At 39.7% G+C, this 13343-nt stretch overlaps 2 protein-coding genes across 3 annotated transcripts in view; both read right to left on the minus strand.

The window, feature by feature from the left end:
- Nucleotides 1–510, minus strand: part of chd8 (chromodomain helicase DNA binding protein 8) — a 48338-nt gene extending 47828 nt beyond the window's left edge. For both annotated transcript variants that reach the window (XM_017717078.2, XM_017717077.2), the window contains exon 1: nucleotides 399–510. The gene's annotated coding sequence lies outside the window, so the exon portion shown is untranslated. The remainder of the gene's footprint in view (nucleotides 1–398) is intronic.
- Nucleotides 511–6268: 5758 nt separating this feature from the next.
- On the minus strand, nucleotides 6269–13249 carry cbln12 (cerebellin 12). The gene is made up of 4 exons (XM_017717076.2): nucleotides 13104–13249; nucleotides 8880–9433; nucleotides 8671–8790; nucleotides 6269–7562 (listed from the first exon to the last, which is right to left on the minus strand). Exons 2-4 carry the CDS (start codon nucleotides 9159–9161, stop codon nucleotides 7365–7367), a joined length of 600 nt encoding a protein of 199 aa, XP_017572565.1. The 5' UTR covers nucleotides 9162–9433; nucleotides 13104–13249; the 3' UTR covers nucleotides 6269–7364.
- Between the last annotated feature and the right edge of the window lie 94 nt (nucleotides 13250–13343).

A 13343-nucleotide genomic window follows, 5' to 3' on the forward strand; every position in this document is an offset into this window, starting at 1 on the left:
TGCCGCTGAACAGACTGGGCACCAGCCCATTAATGTTAGCAACAGCTAACGTTACATTCAATAGCCATTCATACTGCAGTGTGTGGAAGAAAAGTGTGACCGGGGAGGCTGTAGGCTTTTTTTTATTGCTCGCTGGAGTATAATTTAACTCTCCATCGTTTACTTTCATCACTCTCGGTCGGACTCCCTTTCAATCCCCCCTCTCATCAACAAACCGGACCAAACCAAAGGCAACGTGCTACAAAACCCATAGCCTGAGTAAGGTACGTATAGACATGGACAAGGCCGCAAAGCTGTTTCGACTCAGCAAGGTCGGTTTTTCGGGTCGAATGACCACTAAAACGCTACCGTTCACTCATCTAACTTTCTCCGTTATAATTTCGGGGTACTAAATTTACCTTAGCGTCGACACACATGGCTTTCTCCGTCTCACAACACTGTACGATTACAGGAAACGGCCAGCGTAGAGCAGGAACTATCTTTCTTGCCAGCAGCAACGTCGAAGGCGCGTCCCCGAGTCCCACCCGCCTCGCCGTGATTGGACAGCGCTGTAAGGGGCCGGCGGTGTGCAGCGTTTTCATTGGTCCGTGTAGACGCCCATCATACTGGCGTGTGGAATTACTGGGCGGGCTCCATTAATCGAGATCGGTCAGAGAGCTAGTTCGGTTGGCGAGGCACTCAATGCGGCCTACTTGTTATCAGTGGGGTTTTCCCGAGATGGCTCGTTACAATTTACGGCGATAGATGTCAAATATTAGACGTGAACGGCGAGACGCCTATTTTATACGAGTTTATATAAAGGAAAATGCAGCTGCCTCCTGACTTACAGCAGCTTTTGGCTCAGCGTCTTATGAAGCCTATTATGTTAAATGATATCAGCAATACTTAAATGAACCCTGTGTTGAGGTATTGAGCTGTTCTACAGAAAAAAAACATATTTCTGCATTATTCCATCAATAAGATAAGTAAACATAGTCAATGCCAAACCAGGGGGTTGATGTGAAATGCTCCATTCAAGAGAAACTGACCAGGTCAGAATCGTTCACAGTGATGGTGATGGGAACCAGACGTCTGAAGAGGGCGACGCCTGGGAAAAGCGAGCTCTCCGAAAGTTAAAATGGAGAGATTTTAAAATCGTGAAAACGAGGTTTTAGTCTAAAATGTTGTGTTAATGCATTTATTTTAATTCACATGTGGTTGGGGGGGTACGTGCGGGGCGATGCGAGGCAAAATAGTGCCAAAAGAAAACTTATTTTTTGTCCTATTTTACCATCATTAACATTACATATAACAACCCAGAAGACGTGTAGGTTCACTGGTGTTTGTGGATAGTAAATACAATGGCTATAGACAACTGGACCACTGTAACCACCACTGTAAAGAAATCAGAGCTGGTAAGTTTCTCTACAGTTTTCACACCAAACCACTCTGAATGACGTTTACATCTCAACAATGGAATTAAGCAAACATTTTGTAAAATCAGTGGAATACCCCTTTAAGGGGAGTTTTAGAAGGAGCTTATTAAAAGGAAATGTACACTTTTATTTCTACATTATTCTGCCATTATGCTGTAAACACAGTCATTCTGGGTTGCTTTGTGTGAAATGCTCCATTCTAGAGAAACTTACCAAGTCAGAATTCTTTCTAACGAAGGTGATGGGAACCAGACATCTATCTCACTATTTCACCATCATTGACAGTACATAAAACATCTAAGAGTGTAAGTGTAGATTCACAGGACATTATAGATAAAATAAAATAAAATGGCCATATTTGTTTTGTAGACATTGCTGTAATCATCTGTCTTAAACACACATAAAAGACATCATGAAAACTTTAAAAGTTGGCTTGAAAAGAAATATTGCAGAATTCTTTTGGACATTTAAATTAAATGATAATAAAATGCACAATGTCTATGTTCATGTAATATGTCTATCATATTATAATAAGCATAATATATAATATTATTTATACATTTTATATTTGCATTTTATTTTTGTACAATGTGTTAAATTTAACAAATAAAAATATGCACTAAAGATTTTAGAAAATACTTTATAAACTACATAAATTATCATGCAGTTCTCTCTGCCCATAATGCAGATGTAACAAAACAGATATAGCTAGCAGTTCCAAGCTAATACAGCACAACAGGTGGCGAAACATGGACAAGAGGAGATTTACAGGCCACCAATGTAAACAATGTTTATTCACTGAATTTAAAGTCAGTACTTCTTATATAAGGAAGCCTTAATTTTTACCATGCACCAACGTTTATTTACACACTTCTATTACCTCAGAATAGTTCAAACAGTTTGCATTGAAATCCGTGTAGTTACTGAATAATAAGCCTTAGTATGTAATAAGCCTGGGATTTTAAGTGGTTAAAGGGTCCATTTCATTGCTAACAGGCATGTAAAAGCTGTGCAAATACTGGCAGGAGAATTGGTCGTACTGAAGAGCTCATTGACTGCAAATCAAATCATTTTTATTTTCACATCATATTTACATGAAAATCATTTTTTCAGTTTTTGACATAATTTGAAAATACCTGTTGCTTTTTATGTTGTGTGTAAATTTCATGATGAATGGACCAAAAGAACTAGTTGGGAAAAAGTCTGGTTTCATTGACTTACATTAAAAGTAAAGTAGTTTTTTTCCTTGTCCTGTAAAGTCACCATTCTGGAGATATAAGGTTTTCTTCTGACAACAGCGAAATATACATATATACACGATATACACATTAATGTACATCAGTGTTGCACCATTCCGCTATACAGTTTTATACAGTAATACAAGTTATGGAATAAAAGCTATGATATGTACAGTTGTACACTTTCCATATGTGCAATGTGTGAGGTAGATAAATAAATGAGATGCAGGTACACTGGGGATAGAATATTGACATATAGATATTACAAATTAAAGATATGTACAAGATGTCAATCTATATGTGTAAGTACAGATTTGCTAGATTGAAGGTGCAGTAAGATCAGAGTGAGTCTGATGATGTGGATGAGGTGTGGATTATCTACAGAGATCATCATGATGGTGACTCAGAGGCGCAGTGATGGGCTCATAGACTGATACACCCCCACTACTGGCTGTTCAGTAGCCTGATGGCCTTGGGGAAGAAACTGTCTCGGAACCGTCTGGTTCTGGACTTCATGCTTCTATACCTCCTCCCGCTTGGCAGCTGTGGCTTTGGTGGGTGGAGTCCTTTAGAATCCTCCTGGTCTTCCTCAGGCAGCAGCTGGTGTATGAATCCAGATTTGGGAGTTGGACCCCGGTGATGTTAAAAATGACATTGTTATAAGATGTCACCTTTGCAACAAATCAGTTCATAATATTTCTCTTCAGCTGCATCTGCCCCAGCCAACTGTAAGACCAACACCTCAGCCATGAAGAGTAGACCATGTGAACTCACAGAGCTGAGCTGCCAAAAGGTGAAGTATGTTAGGCCAAAAATCATCTATCCTTTGTTGCTTTACTCACTATAGAGGTCCAGACTATCTCTGAAAGCAACATCAGCACAAGTGTGTTGGGAGCTTTGTGAAGTGGGTGGTCAATCAAATGCACACAAGCCTAAGATAACTATACACAATGGCAAGTAGTGTAAAGCATGTCACCGCTGGACTCTGGAGACATGCTTTTGGAAATGAAGAATCATGAGTCTCTACCTAGCAATCTGATGGATTAATCTGAGCTTGGCAGATGCCAGGAGAACGCTAGCTACCGGAATGAATGGGGCCAACAGTAAAGTTTGGTGGAGAAGGGAAAATGCTATGGGGCTGTTTTTCAGGGTTTGAGCCAAGCCAGATATGTAAGAAATGATGAGACCAGTCACTGGTTGAAATATGAAGAAGAAAGCTCATAAAATTCAACATAGTTTCTGTTTACAGAGAAAATTCCACCCTTCTGTAGAAAGAGCCTATCAGCTTGCTGTTTAAGCCGCAACCGGGAAAAACTCTCCCTCACTGTGGATATCTTTAATTTTTTGTCCATTATTTCAAATGCAGCAAATTATTTATGCTGGTTTTGTCAGATTTTAGTAGTAATTTCAAATAAATATTTGAAGCTTTAATATTTTGCCTGGTAGTGTTACCAACATGGCTGTCAAGTGAACAGACTTTCCTATAAGGATTCTGTCCTGACCTCTTAGTTCCATTAAAGGGTAATGTTAACGCTACAGCATATAAAAACATTTTACACAATTAAATGCTTCCAACTTTGTGGTAACAGTTTTGAAGTAAGCACCATAAAGACATGGTTAGATGAATTTGATGTTGTGGACCACCATTGGCCTGCACGGAGCCCTGACCTCAACCCCACTGAATACCTTTGGAATTAATTGAAGCATCCAATGCAAGCCAGGCCTTTTCATCCAACGCCTGTGTCTGACCTCACAAATGCTCTTTTGACTGAGTGGGCACAAATTCCCACAGATACACTCAAAAAATCCCATGTACAACTTTTCCAGAAGAGTGAAGGCTGTAACAACCACAAAGAGGATCACATTAATGGCCATGGTTTTGGAGTGGGATGTCCAAGATGATGTCCAGTTTGTACAGGGTAGCCAATGAGAACAGAGATTATTTGTATATATTAGTATAAAAAAGACTTAGACTGATATAAGTAAAAAAAATCTCTTGTTTTATGCTAAATGATAACCAGTGGTTGGAAAGTGGTCATGCAAAAATGAATTAGGATATGGGCCCTTTAAATAAAGGCCACGTGTGAAGTGTTAATAAATAAGTCGAATAAATTTCCGTTTTTGTCATTTTGGCCTTCAGCCCACAATAATTTCCGTGCTTTGACCCCTAAGAACAAGTTTGGCCACCTGTGCTTAAGGACCAGGAATGACAAATAATGACGTAATGTATTGTATACCTGAGAGAGTGAGAAAGAGAGAGAGAGAGAGAGAGAGAGAGAGAGAGAGAGAGAGAGAGAGAGAGATGCACATGCCCATGGTTTATTTATAAGTGTGTCTTTGAACTCAATTCAGCGTAAAAGACTGATTGTGACAGGATACCCTGGTACATCCACAGGAGTCCAGCATAGGCGTGAGTGCCTTCTTGCCAAAAGCTCCATCTGTCTTCTTATGACCAGTGCCTCTGTAAGTTCTATGTGTTTTCTACTGTGCTTATACAGCTCCCATTACCGATTTCTGTCCACCCATGCTAACAATAATTCAGATGCTAACAAATAGTTAATGTGTACAAATAGTTACTGTGCTATTTATGTCTCTTTTTGAAAAGCAACACATTTTCATGTAATGGAAGGAAGAGAAGCAGAAAATGTCAAATAGCATTTCCTAGTGTACTACTGTGCAGAAGTCAGAGACCACCATTCATTTGTTAAACTTACGGTCTTTGACTTACAGCTTTTGAGAACAAATAATGATTTTTTCAGTGTCAGAAATCATATAATTAACAGAAAATAACTAACAACTAAATATAACATTCAAATTCTCACCATTAGTGTGTCCACTCTTCTTTTCTGGAGACCTGCCTCCACACTTCCAAAGTTGTTGGTTGCATTTTCTGCTTTTCACGATCCAAGTAATCCTAAACGCATTCAGTGATGCTGAGGTCTGGACTCTGGGGTGGTCACTCCATTGTTCTGAGATCACCAGCAGCTTCTTTTTGATTTGCAAATCGCTGTTGTCAGAAGAAAACCTTGTATGTCCAAAATGGTAACTTTACAGTAGAAGGAAAAAGACTACTTTACTTTTAATGTAAGTGAATGGAACCAGAGTTTTTCCAAGTCATTATGAGTCATTTCTTTTGCTCCATTCATCATGAAATTTGCAAGGGCAACAAGCATTTTCACATTACAGCAAAAACTGAAAAAAGTAAAAAAATGGAAATACGAGGTTTTCTTTCGACAAGAGGGAAAGGTTTGTCTATTTTATTTTCTCAGTACAGCTTCTTGACAGCTACACATCCTTTCAGACCCATAGCGCTGAGTTGTCTTCTCACAGTGGAAGGATAGACGGAAACACCTGTGGATGTTTTCAGATCAACTTGATTTTCTCCTCTCTCTCAAAGATGTACGCATTGTTTGTCTGATGGGGACAGTGTTAATTGTCCAGGTGTTGCAGGTGGTTGTTTGGAGTCCTAGGTGTATCTTTTGATCAGTTTTTGAACTCAAGTTTGGGAAACCCGTTTTTTTTTTTTTGTTATTTTCTTTCACTTGCTTATACAAGTGGATTATCTTATATCTTTGCGTGATATAACTTCTCATCAGAATAAATGGGCGAGCAAAATAATGTTTAAATAAGCAGTTTAATTTATGATTTTGTTTTACAAACTTTATATATATATTTGTCTCAAAAACAGGTGATGGTAGAATGAAATAAGAACAAGAGGAATGCAACCCTGTAAGTGGAAAGAAAGGTTCAACCGAATACCAGGTTTTATAGGTAACTGTGAAAGGGAAAAGAATATGCATTATAAATGTTTTAGAACAGTGCTATCAGAAATCCCACTCAAATGTTTTATCTGTAGTTTTAGCCAATTTGTTTATTCAACTGTAAAAAATTCAGTAGTTTTCATTAATCTCTCAACAACAAAATTCAAATAAAAACTATAATTAGAATTGGGACAAAATCTATTTTGCATCACAAATGTTTTCTCCTCTGATATAAACGCACTGGCCACTTTATTAGGAACACCTACTTTGTATCTACACTCATGGTCCAGTTCGGGTTCATGCACCATATATAGGCCTTGCTCTGTTGAAGCATTGTAGCCAGACCACTCGGCCAAACCACTTCACTCGGCCAAGCCAAACCCACTTCACTTGGCTGAGCCAAACTCAGATCACTTACAGCTCAGTTGGTGGAAGATCACTCTCAAATATACCATAGCTCCAAAACTCTGGAATAGCATTCCAAAGGATTTTAGGAATGTTAATGTGATAGCTGCTTCAAAGATAGATTAAAAAGAAATTTGTTTAATCAGGCATATGCCAAGAATGCCTAGAAACAGTGCTGAGAATGATCCACCACCCAAAAAATACCTGCTCGGTGGTGGTCCAGCCAATTGATAAGCAGGTTAAGGGTAAGAAACTAGAGAAACAGATGGATTATAAGTAACCATAGAACTACACAGTGTATCAGTATGGGAAGTGAACTAAAAGTGTAGTAGATACAAAGCTGATGTATTTAATAAAGTGGCCTGTGAGTGTATCCACTGGGCTGGTTTTCCAGACGAATGTTTTGATTAAGCTTGAAAAAATGACGTCAGTAGGCACGTCGCATTGAAAATACTGTTGGTCCAGGCCTAAAACTCTGGGCCTGGAAAACCAGCCACTGCTTCCACCTTCCCTCAACTCAGTTTCTCTGCCCAGCCCTTTTGTATTTACAAGGGGAAGACCAGGAAGCCAGAGAAAGTGGAGTACTTCCAGCCCCCCATCAGGTTGCCCCGCTCCAGTTTCAGGTAGGCCTTGTCGCCCCTCTCCATGATCACTAAACCAGCATTGGTGGCCGCCTCTCGGGTTACATCCTGGTCCCCAGCGAAGGCAGAAATCATTGGCCATCCATTGAGCATCAAGCTCACCTGCAAGAGACAGTGAGCAAAGGAAAATGTTATTGACTATATTTTCTACTATGGAACACTACACACTTAAAAAAGACAGTGTTTTAATGGTTCTTTAGAAAAGAACATGATACTATTTAGAACCATAAACACTCAAAGAACCCTTTGAATGATGGAAGGGTTCTCTGCATTATGATGTGCATGAATATGCTATAAATGGTTCTATATAGAATCTTTTTTGAAAGGGGTTCTATACAGGGTTTCTTCTAATGTTGCACACTTGACACAGTAACAATAGAAGAACCCTTTTTGGTGCTATATAGAGCCATTTGCAACCATTAGAACCATCAACAGCACAGTCTTCATCAATCTAAAGAATGCTTTCATGATGCAAAGAACCCTTTAATCATGCAGAGGGCTCTTTGAGTGTTCATTGATGTGTACAGAACCATTTTCTGTACTGAAGAACCATTGAAGCACTGTCTTTTTTAAGAGTGTAGGATTCAAGCTTGGTAGGATTCCTATAGGATAGGTAGGATAAGAGTGTAGGATTCAAGCTTGGTAGGATTCCTATAGGATAGGTAGGATAAGAGTGTAGGATTCAAGCTTGGTAGGATTCCTATAGGATAGGTAGGATAAGAGTGTAGGATTTTTTAAAATGGAAATGATAATATTACACTATATTTTTATTGCTAAAAGACTTTAAAATACACAAATTTATAAGGAAAATTAAAGTTTAAGAAGCTTCTTTGCATGGTGAAATGTGTTGACATCAGAAGAATCTGAAGAACCAATGCACCATGCAAAGAGCCACTTAAGCAGGAAATGGTTCTATACAGAACTCATGGCACTAAATGGAACCGTTGCCTTTAGTAAAGAACCCTTGAAGAACCATTGCCTTTACTAAAGAACCCTTGAAGAACCATTTTAAGTGTGTAGTATAAAAATGTGTTTGTTCTTTATTGGGCGAAAGGGTTGGGGTTAACTGGAGGGACAAATCAGAGGTCCCCAATTTGGGCAGGCCTGTTCTATACCAATGAAAGGTTTTTCCTAGAACCATACATCCAAGACAAATTTAAGAGCCTTTATTTGTAAATCTGAATTATATTAGTTTGCCATTAAAAGGTACCTGTATGGTTTGTCTGTTGTAAGCTTTTACTACGTGGAAGTTGAAACTGTACACCCCTCTTCTCGGAGCTAAGAAGATGCTGCTCTCCTGGTCAAAATGACCACCAACATTCACCAAAATCTGTGGACAAGATTAGGCAACAATACATATACTGTACACAAAATGATGGTCCTTTGGAATCAGCTGGATCTATTTATTGTCTTGCTTACCTGGTCAAAGTAGATGATCATGGTGCGATTGCTCATGTCTGTGGGTTCGTGGTTGGTTTGGCGTGTTGCAGAGAAGGCCACCCGGCCGGTTCCTGAGCGCACCGACATGCCCAGTGCATTATTTGCTGGTTCTGAAGATGGTGTGGAATCACAGACCACTAGACATTTACCCTCCAGTACAATGGGCTCAGTGTCATTCTGACCCCTGGCCACCAGGGGGTCCCACAGCAGCATCAAGCCAAGGAGCAGAGTGGGCACTCCAATCGGTAATTCTGGCGGCATGCTCTTAATAGGTAAAGATATCTTGCTTCGAGGTGACTATGTCAAATTATTTCTTATAAGTTTATTACAGATGTTAAAAATGAAGTGGGATGGATTAGGAATAAAGATGAAAGTCACGACTAATTGATTTCGTGTCTTTTCTTCTCTATTTGTGTTTCAATGGCTTTTGAAAAAATACTGTGACTTTCTTGGTGGGTTGTCACATTAACTGTGGGAGGCCAAGAGCATTCACAGGTTTCCTGAAACTGGAATAAAATCCATCATCAGATGATCTGTGAGGAGAGAAAAGCAAGAGGAGAGGTGTGACAAAAGTGCTGTCTGAGGCAGCAAGGAAGCTGCCTTCGCTTACAAAAATAAAGGTGGCAAAAAGGGTTCTTTGAAGTAATTCCTCAGAAGAACCACTTGTGATTCTCTAAAGAATATTTTAATGGCTGGTTCCATAGAAAGCTCAACTGAAACCACTCCATTGGAGAGCTGGTAAAGGAATGGCTTGTTGAGACCCAATTTTCCACCCGCTTCTTTAGCACTGGAGCTACAAGGCTACCGTTGCTAACACTAGAAGCCAATAGTCACCCAAATCTTTTCAGTAAACACATCCACAGATCTTCTCTCAAACGGTATCCAGGTCTTCAGTAAGATCACACAGACTTGTCATTGTGGTTGAGGACACAGTACGACTCACTGTGAGCTATGAAAATCAACTTCAACGAGTGGCTGAACACTGTGGGCACAGTTCTAGACACAGGTGTTGTGAAACGTATTTATAAATAGAAACAACAGAAAGTGCAAACGTAACCTTGGTTTCGTGTGCCTGCATGAATTCTGTGCATGTGACATGGTGTTGGAATTTGGCACAAAGCCTGTTGTCTAAAGTGGCTGCCTGCTTTCAGCTGATGAACAGTGATTTATTTATTTATTTATCTTTCATTTTAATAGTTCACGGTAAGGGCCTCAGCATACATTTTGCGAAACGACTTTCTCAAGGGCTGCGTGAGGCCGAAAAATGCCTTCTCGAGCTTACAAACTCGCACACTTTCTGCGGTTTCACGTTGCCTGTCGCAGATGCTCCATTACTGCAGTTGACACTAAGTTCCATGACTACTGGAAAACGATTCTATCACAGTTCTCACAATGGTGACTTGTGAGTCCAGAATACTGGCACCATTTAAAATGGAATGGGAAAATTCGAACAAGAAACTTATACAAAGCAAATACAAAGCCAACATCATCCTCGTGCTCGCGTGACCCCAAATATAAGATAACCTATATGTTCTGGTGCTTACTACTAGTTAGTACTATGGAATAATAGACCTATCATCTCACATTTAGGAGGTATTTACTGTGAAATGTACATTTCACAGTAAAATATTGGTGTGTCTGCCAAAGCATTTAGCATACTAGGGGCAGTCGTGGGCAGGAGGTTAGGGAACCAAGGTCCCTGGTTCAATTCCCTGAGCCTACAGTACATGACTGAAGCGCCCTTGAGCAAGGCAGCTCAACCCCAGCTGCTCACCGGGTGCTGTGGATAGGGCTGCCCACCGCTCTGGGCGGGTGTGCTCATTGCCCACTAGTGTGTCTGTGGTGTTTCACTGCACAGATGGGTTAGATTGCGGAGGTGAAATTTTCCTGTTGTGGGGCTAATAAGCTTTACTTCATTAAATTAATTGATTAACTAAATAATCTTTATAATCCATCTTTGTCTTTGTTTCTTGGTACGCCTCTTTTTTACCAACCAATCACAGCCTTCATCACATAGCATTTTCGTCTGCGAGTCCACCAAGCTGCCATCTGTGCAACTCGGCGAATGAAGCCTCCGCATGACGTCTGCGGTTGTTTGTTTTCTCCTCAATTACATCATATTTTTCGCTGAGGCCAGGTGAAAGTTGTCTCCACACACAGTATGATGAGGCCTTTAGTCACACTGTACCTTAAACCACATTAACAAGTCTGAGGAACCTTAATGAAGACCTGGATGTGGTTTCAGAAAAGTTTTGGAGATGTATTTACAGATTTGGGGGACCTTTAAAGCAAAGTGCTGGACTCCAACAATGTCACACTGAGCAAAGCTATATAGTAGCTTACTGCTTTATTATTGTTGTTTTTATCATTATTAATGCAACAAATATAATAGTAAAAATTAGACCTAATTCTTGCTATTTGAATATTCATAAATTATATAATTTTGAACATAATGGTATAAGTGAAGAAGCTTTTTTGGGGGCTTCAAACATGAAAAATAAACATAAAATAATTGCCAAAAAATTTAAAATGAAAATACTACAAAGAAGGAAAAGCATAATGCAATCAAAACTAGGATGGCAGCTACATAAAATACAGATTCCTTGCACTAGAAATGCAAATATGGATACACAACAATATCAAAATCACATCAGTATCAACTGTGCTTGCTTTAAAAATGATCAGCATCAGGCAAGTGTTTAAATTTTAGATTTCAAACCAATATTTAACATATTTATTCTATTATGGATGAACCGAACCCTATAGAAATGTATGTTAAATTCCTCTCTAATGCTAATCTAATAGATGTAGTTGCAATTTATACATTTTATTAAATATTTATGTAGCAGCATTGGCAGATATGAACGTGAAAAATATTGTATATCCGTATCTGGCCACCATTTAGGGCCAGAGGACAACAAAACAGGGGGAGTACAGCGGAAAAGAAAAAAGGTAATGAAAATACAGGCTGAGAAACACACCATAAATCTGTTCAAAGGAGCCACACATTCTGGTAAGAATCAAGATTAGAGCACATTTACAGCAAATCACCACCCGTTTAACATACAGTGCAACCCTAAAGTGCAGCTAATAGCCTGCAAGGTGGTGAAGGTGAATAGAAATATTGGTGGGGCATTGCCCCACGAAATAGCTGCACCTGTCACAGTTCCCATATCAGTGCATTCCTAGCTGACAAAGCATCCAAATTCATTGTATGCAGGAAGACGCTAGTGAATGAGGCTGTCCAATTACCATTTGGAGATAAAACATCCCTCCATAATAGAAAAACATAGACTAAAAACAGACCTAAGACAGGAAACCCTTAAAAGGCCAAAGCACACTTCTAACCTAAGAATAGCTCAACCAGTTTGCGTTGAAGTCCATTTAGCTACTGAATAGTAGTCCTTTGTAAGTAATAAGCCTGGGATGCAAGGAACCAAGAGTAGTTCTTCTACAGTATCACTCCAGAGAAGCCTTTTGGCACCTTCTCAGTCAGCAGGTTATGAGAGGGAGGAGGAAGAGGAGAAAAGGAGGGGGAGGGGAGGGGACGAGGCCGTGTTGGATCATTGTCAGCAGAGGGAAGCAGCATGCGAGGACCAGGGAGAGAAAAAGGAACAACTCCACTGAGAGACCATCTGTCTTTCACACGCGCCCTTTCCCTCCTGACGTTCCACAACATGCAGCCCACTCTGTCCTACCACCCACCCACATACAGCTTCCACTCTCTTCGCCGTTCCTCCAGCATGCTGCCTCAACTGTGTCTCTCCAGTTTCTTGGCACACTGCTTACAGGCAACTCTAATATGCAAAAGCTTCAACCATGACATATGTCTCCAAAAGGTGTCTCACATCAACAATTGCACTTTAAACAGACTGCTCGCGCTGTCCGAATACAAACGACAAATACGATGCGATACTTTAATGTAGTCCTTTCTTCTCAGTGATATTCAAATATCTAATGTTAGAGAAGCTTTTTACGATCTTACATTAATACAATTAGCACTCAGATTACCTTTAAAATAGACTTATTTCCAGCGTTTTCTAAATTTCAAGGGAGCAGTGTAACTTAATATCCTACAGCTTGAATGTTATAATAGTTGTACACTTAAAATGATTTCACTGCATTAAAGTGAAATCAATAACTCAATTAAAAAAATCTAAATGTTTTCTAAAGCATTTCTTAGGAAGAAAGAGAATAAATCACCTGTTTGATGTAGTGGTATGTCCTCTGGACTGGAGATAAGGCAAGAGACTGGAGAAACAGTGCAGCTCAGCGGTACTTATCCTGTCTGCCAAAGACCCTCCCCACAGCACCAACTACATCTCTCTCTCTCTCTCTCTCTCTCTCTCTCTCTCTCTTTCTCTCTCTCTCACCACCTTCCACTCCATATCTCTCTACTTCTGCCTCAAACCCAAATATACACCTGGAATATAAAGTGAAAAT

This window comes from Pygocentrus nattereri, chromosome 2 (genome assembly GCF_015220715.1).
Source record: "Pygocentrus nattereri isolate fPygNat1 chromosome 2, fPygNat1.pri, whole genome shotgun sequence".
NCBI lineage: Eukaryota > Metazoa > Chordata > Actinopteri > Characiformes > Serrasalmidae > Pygocentrus > Pygocentrus nattereri.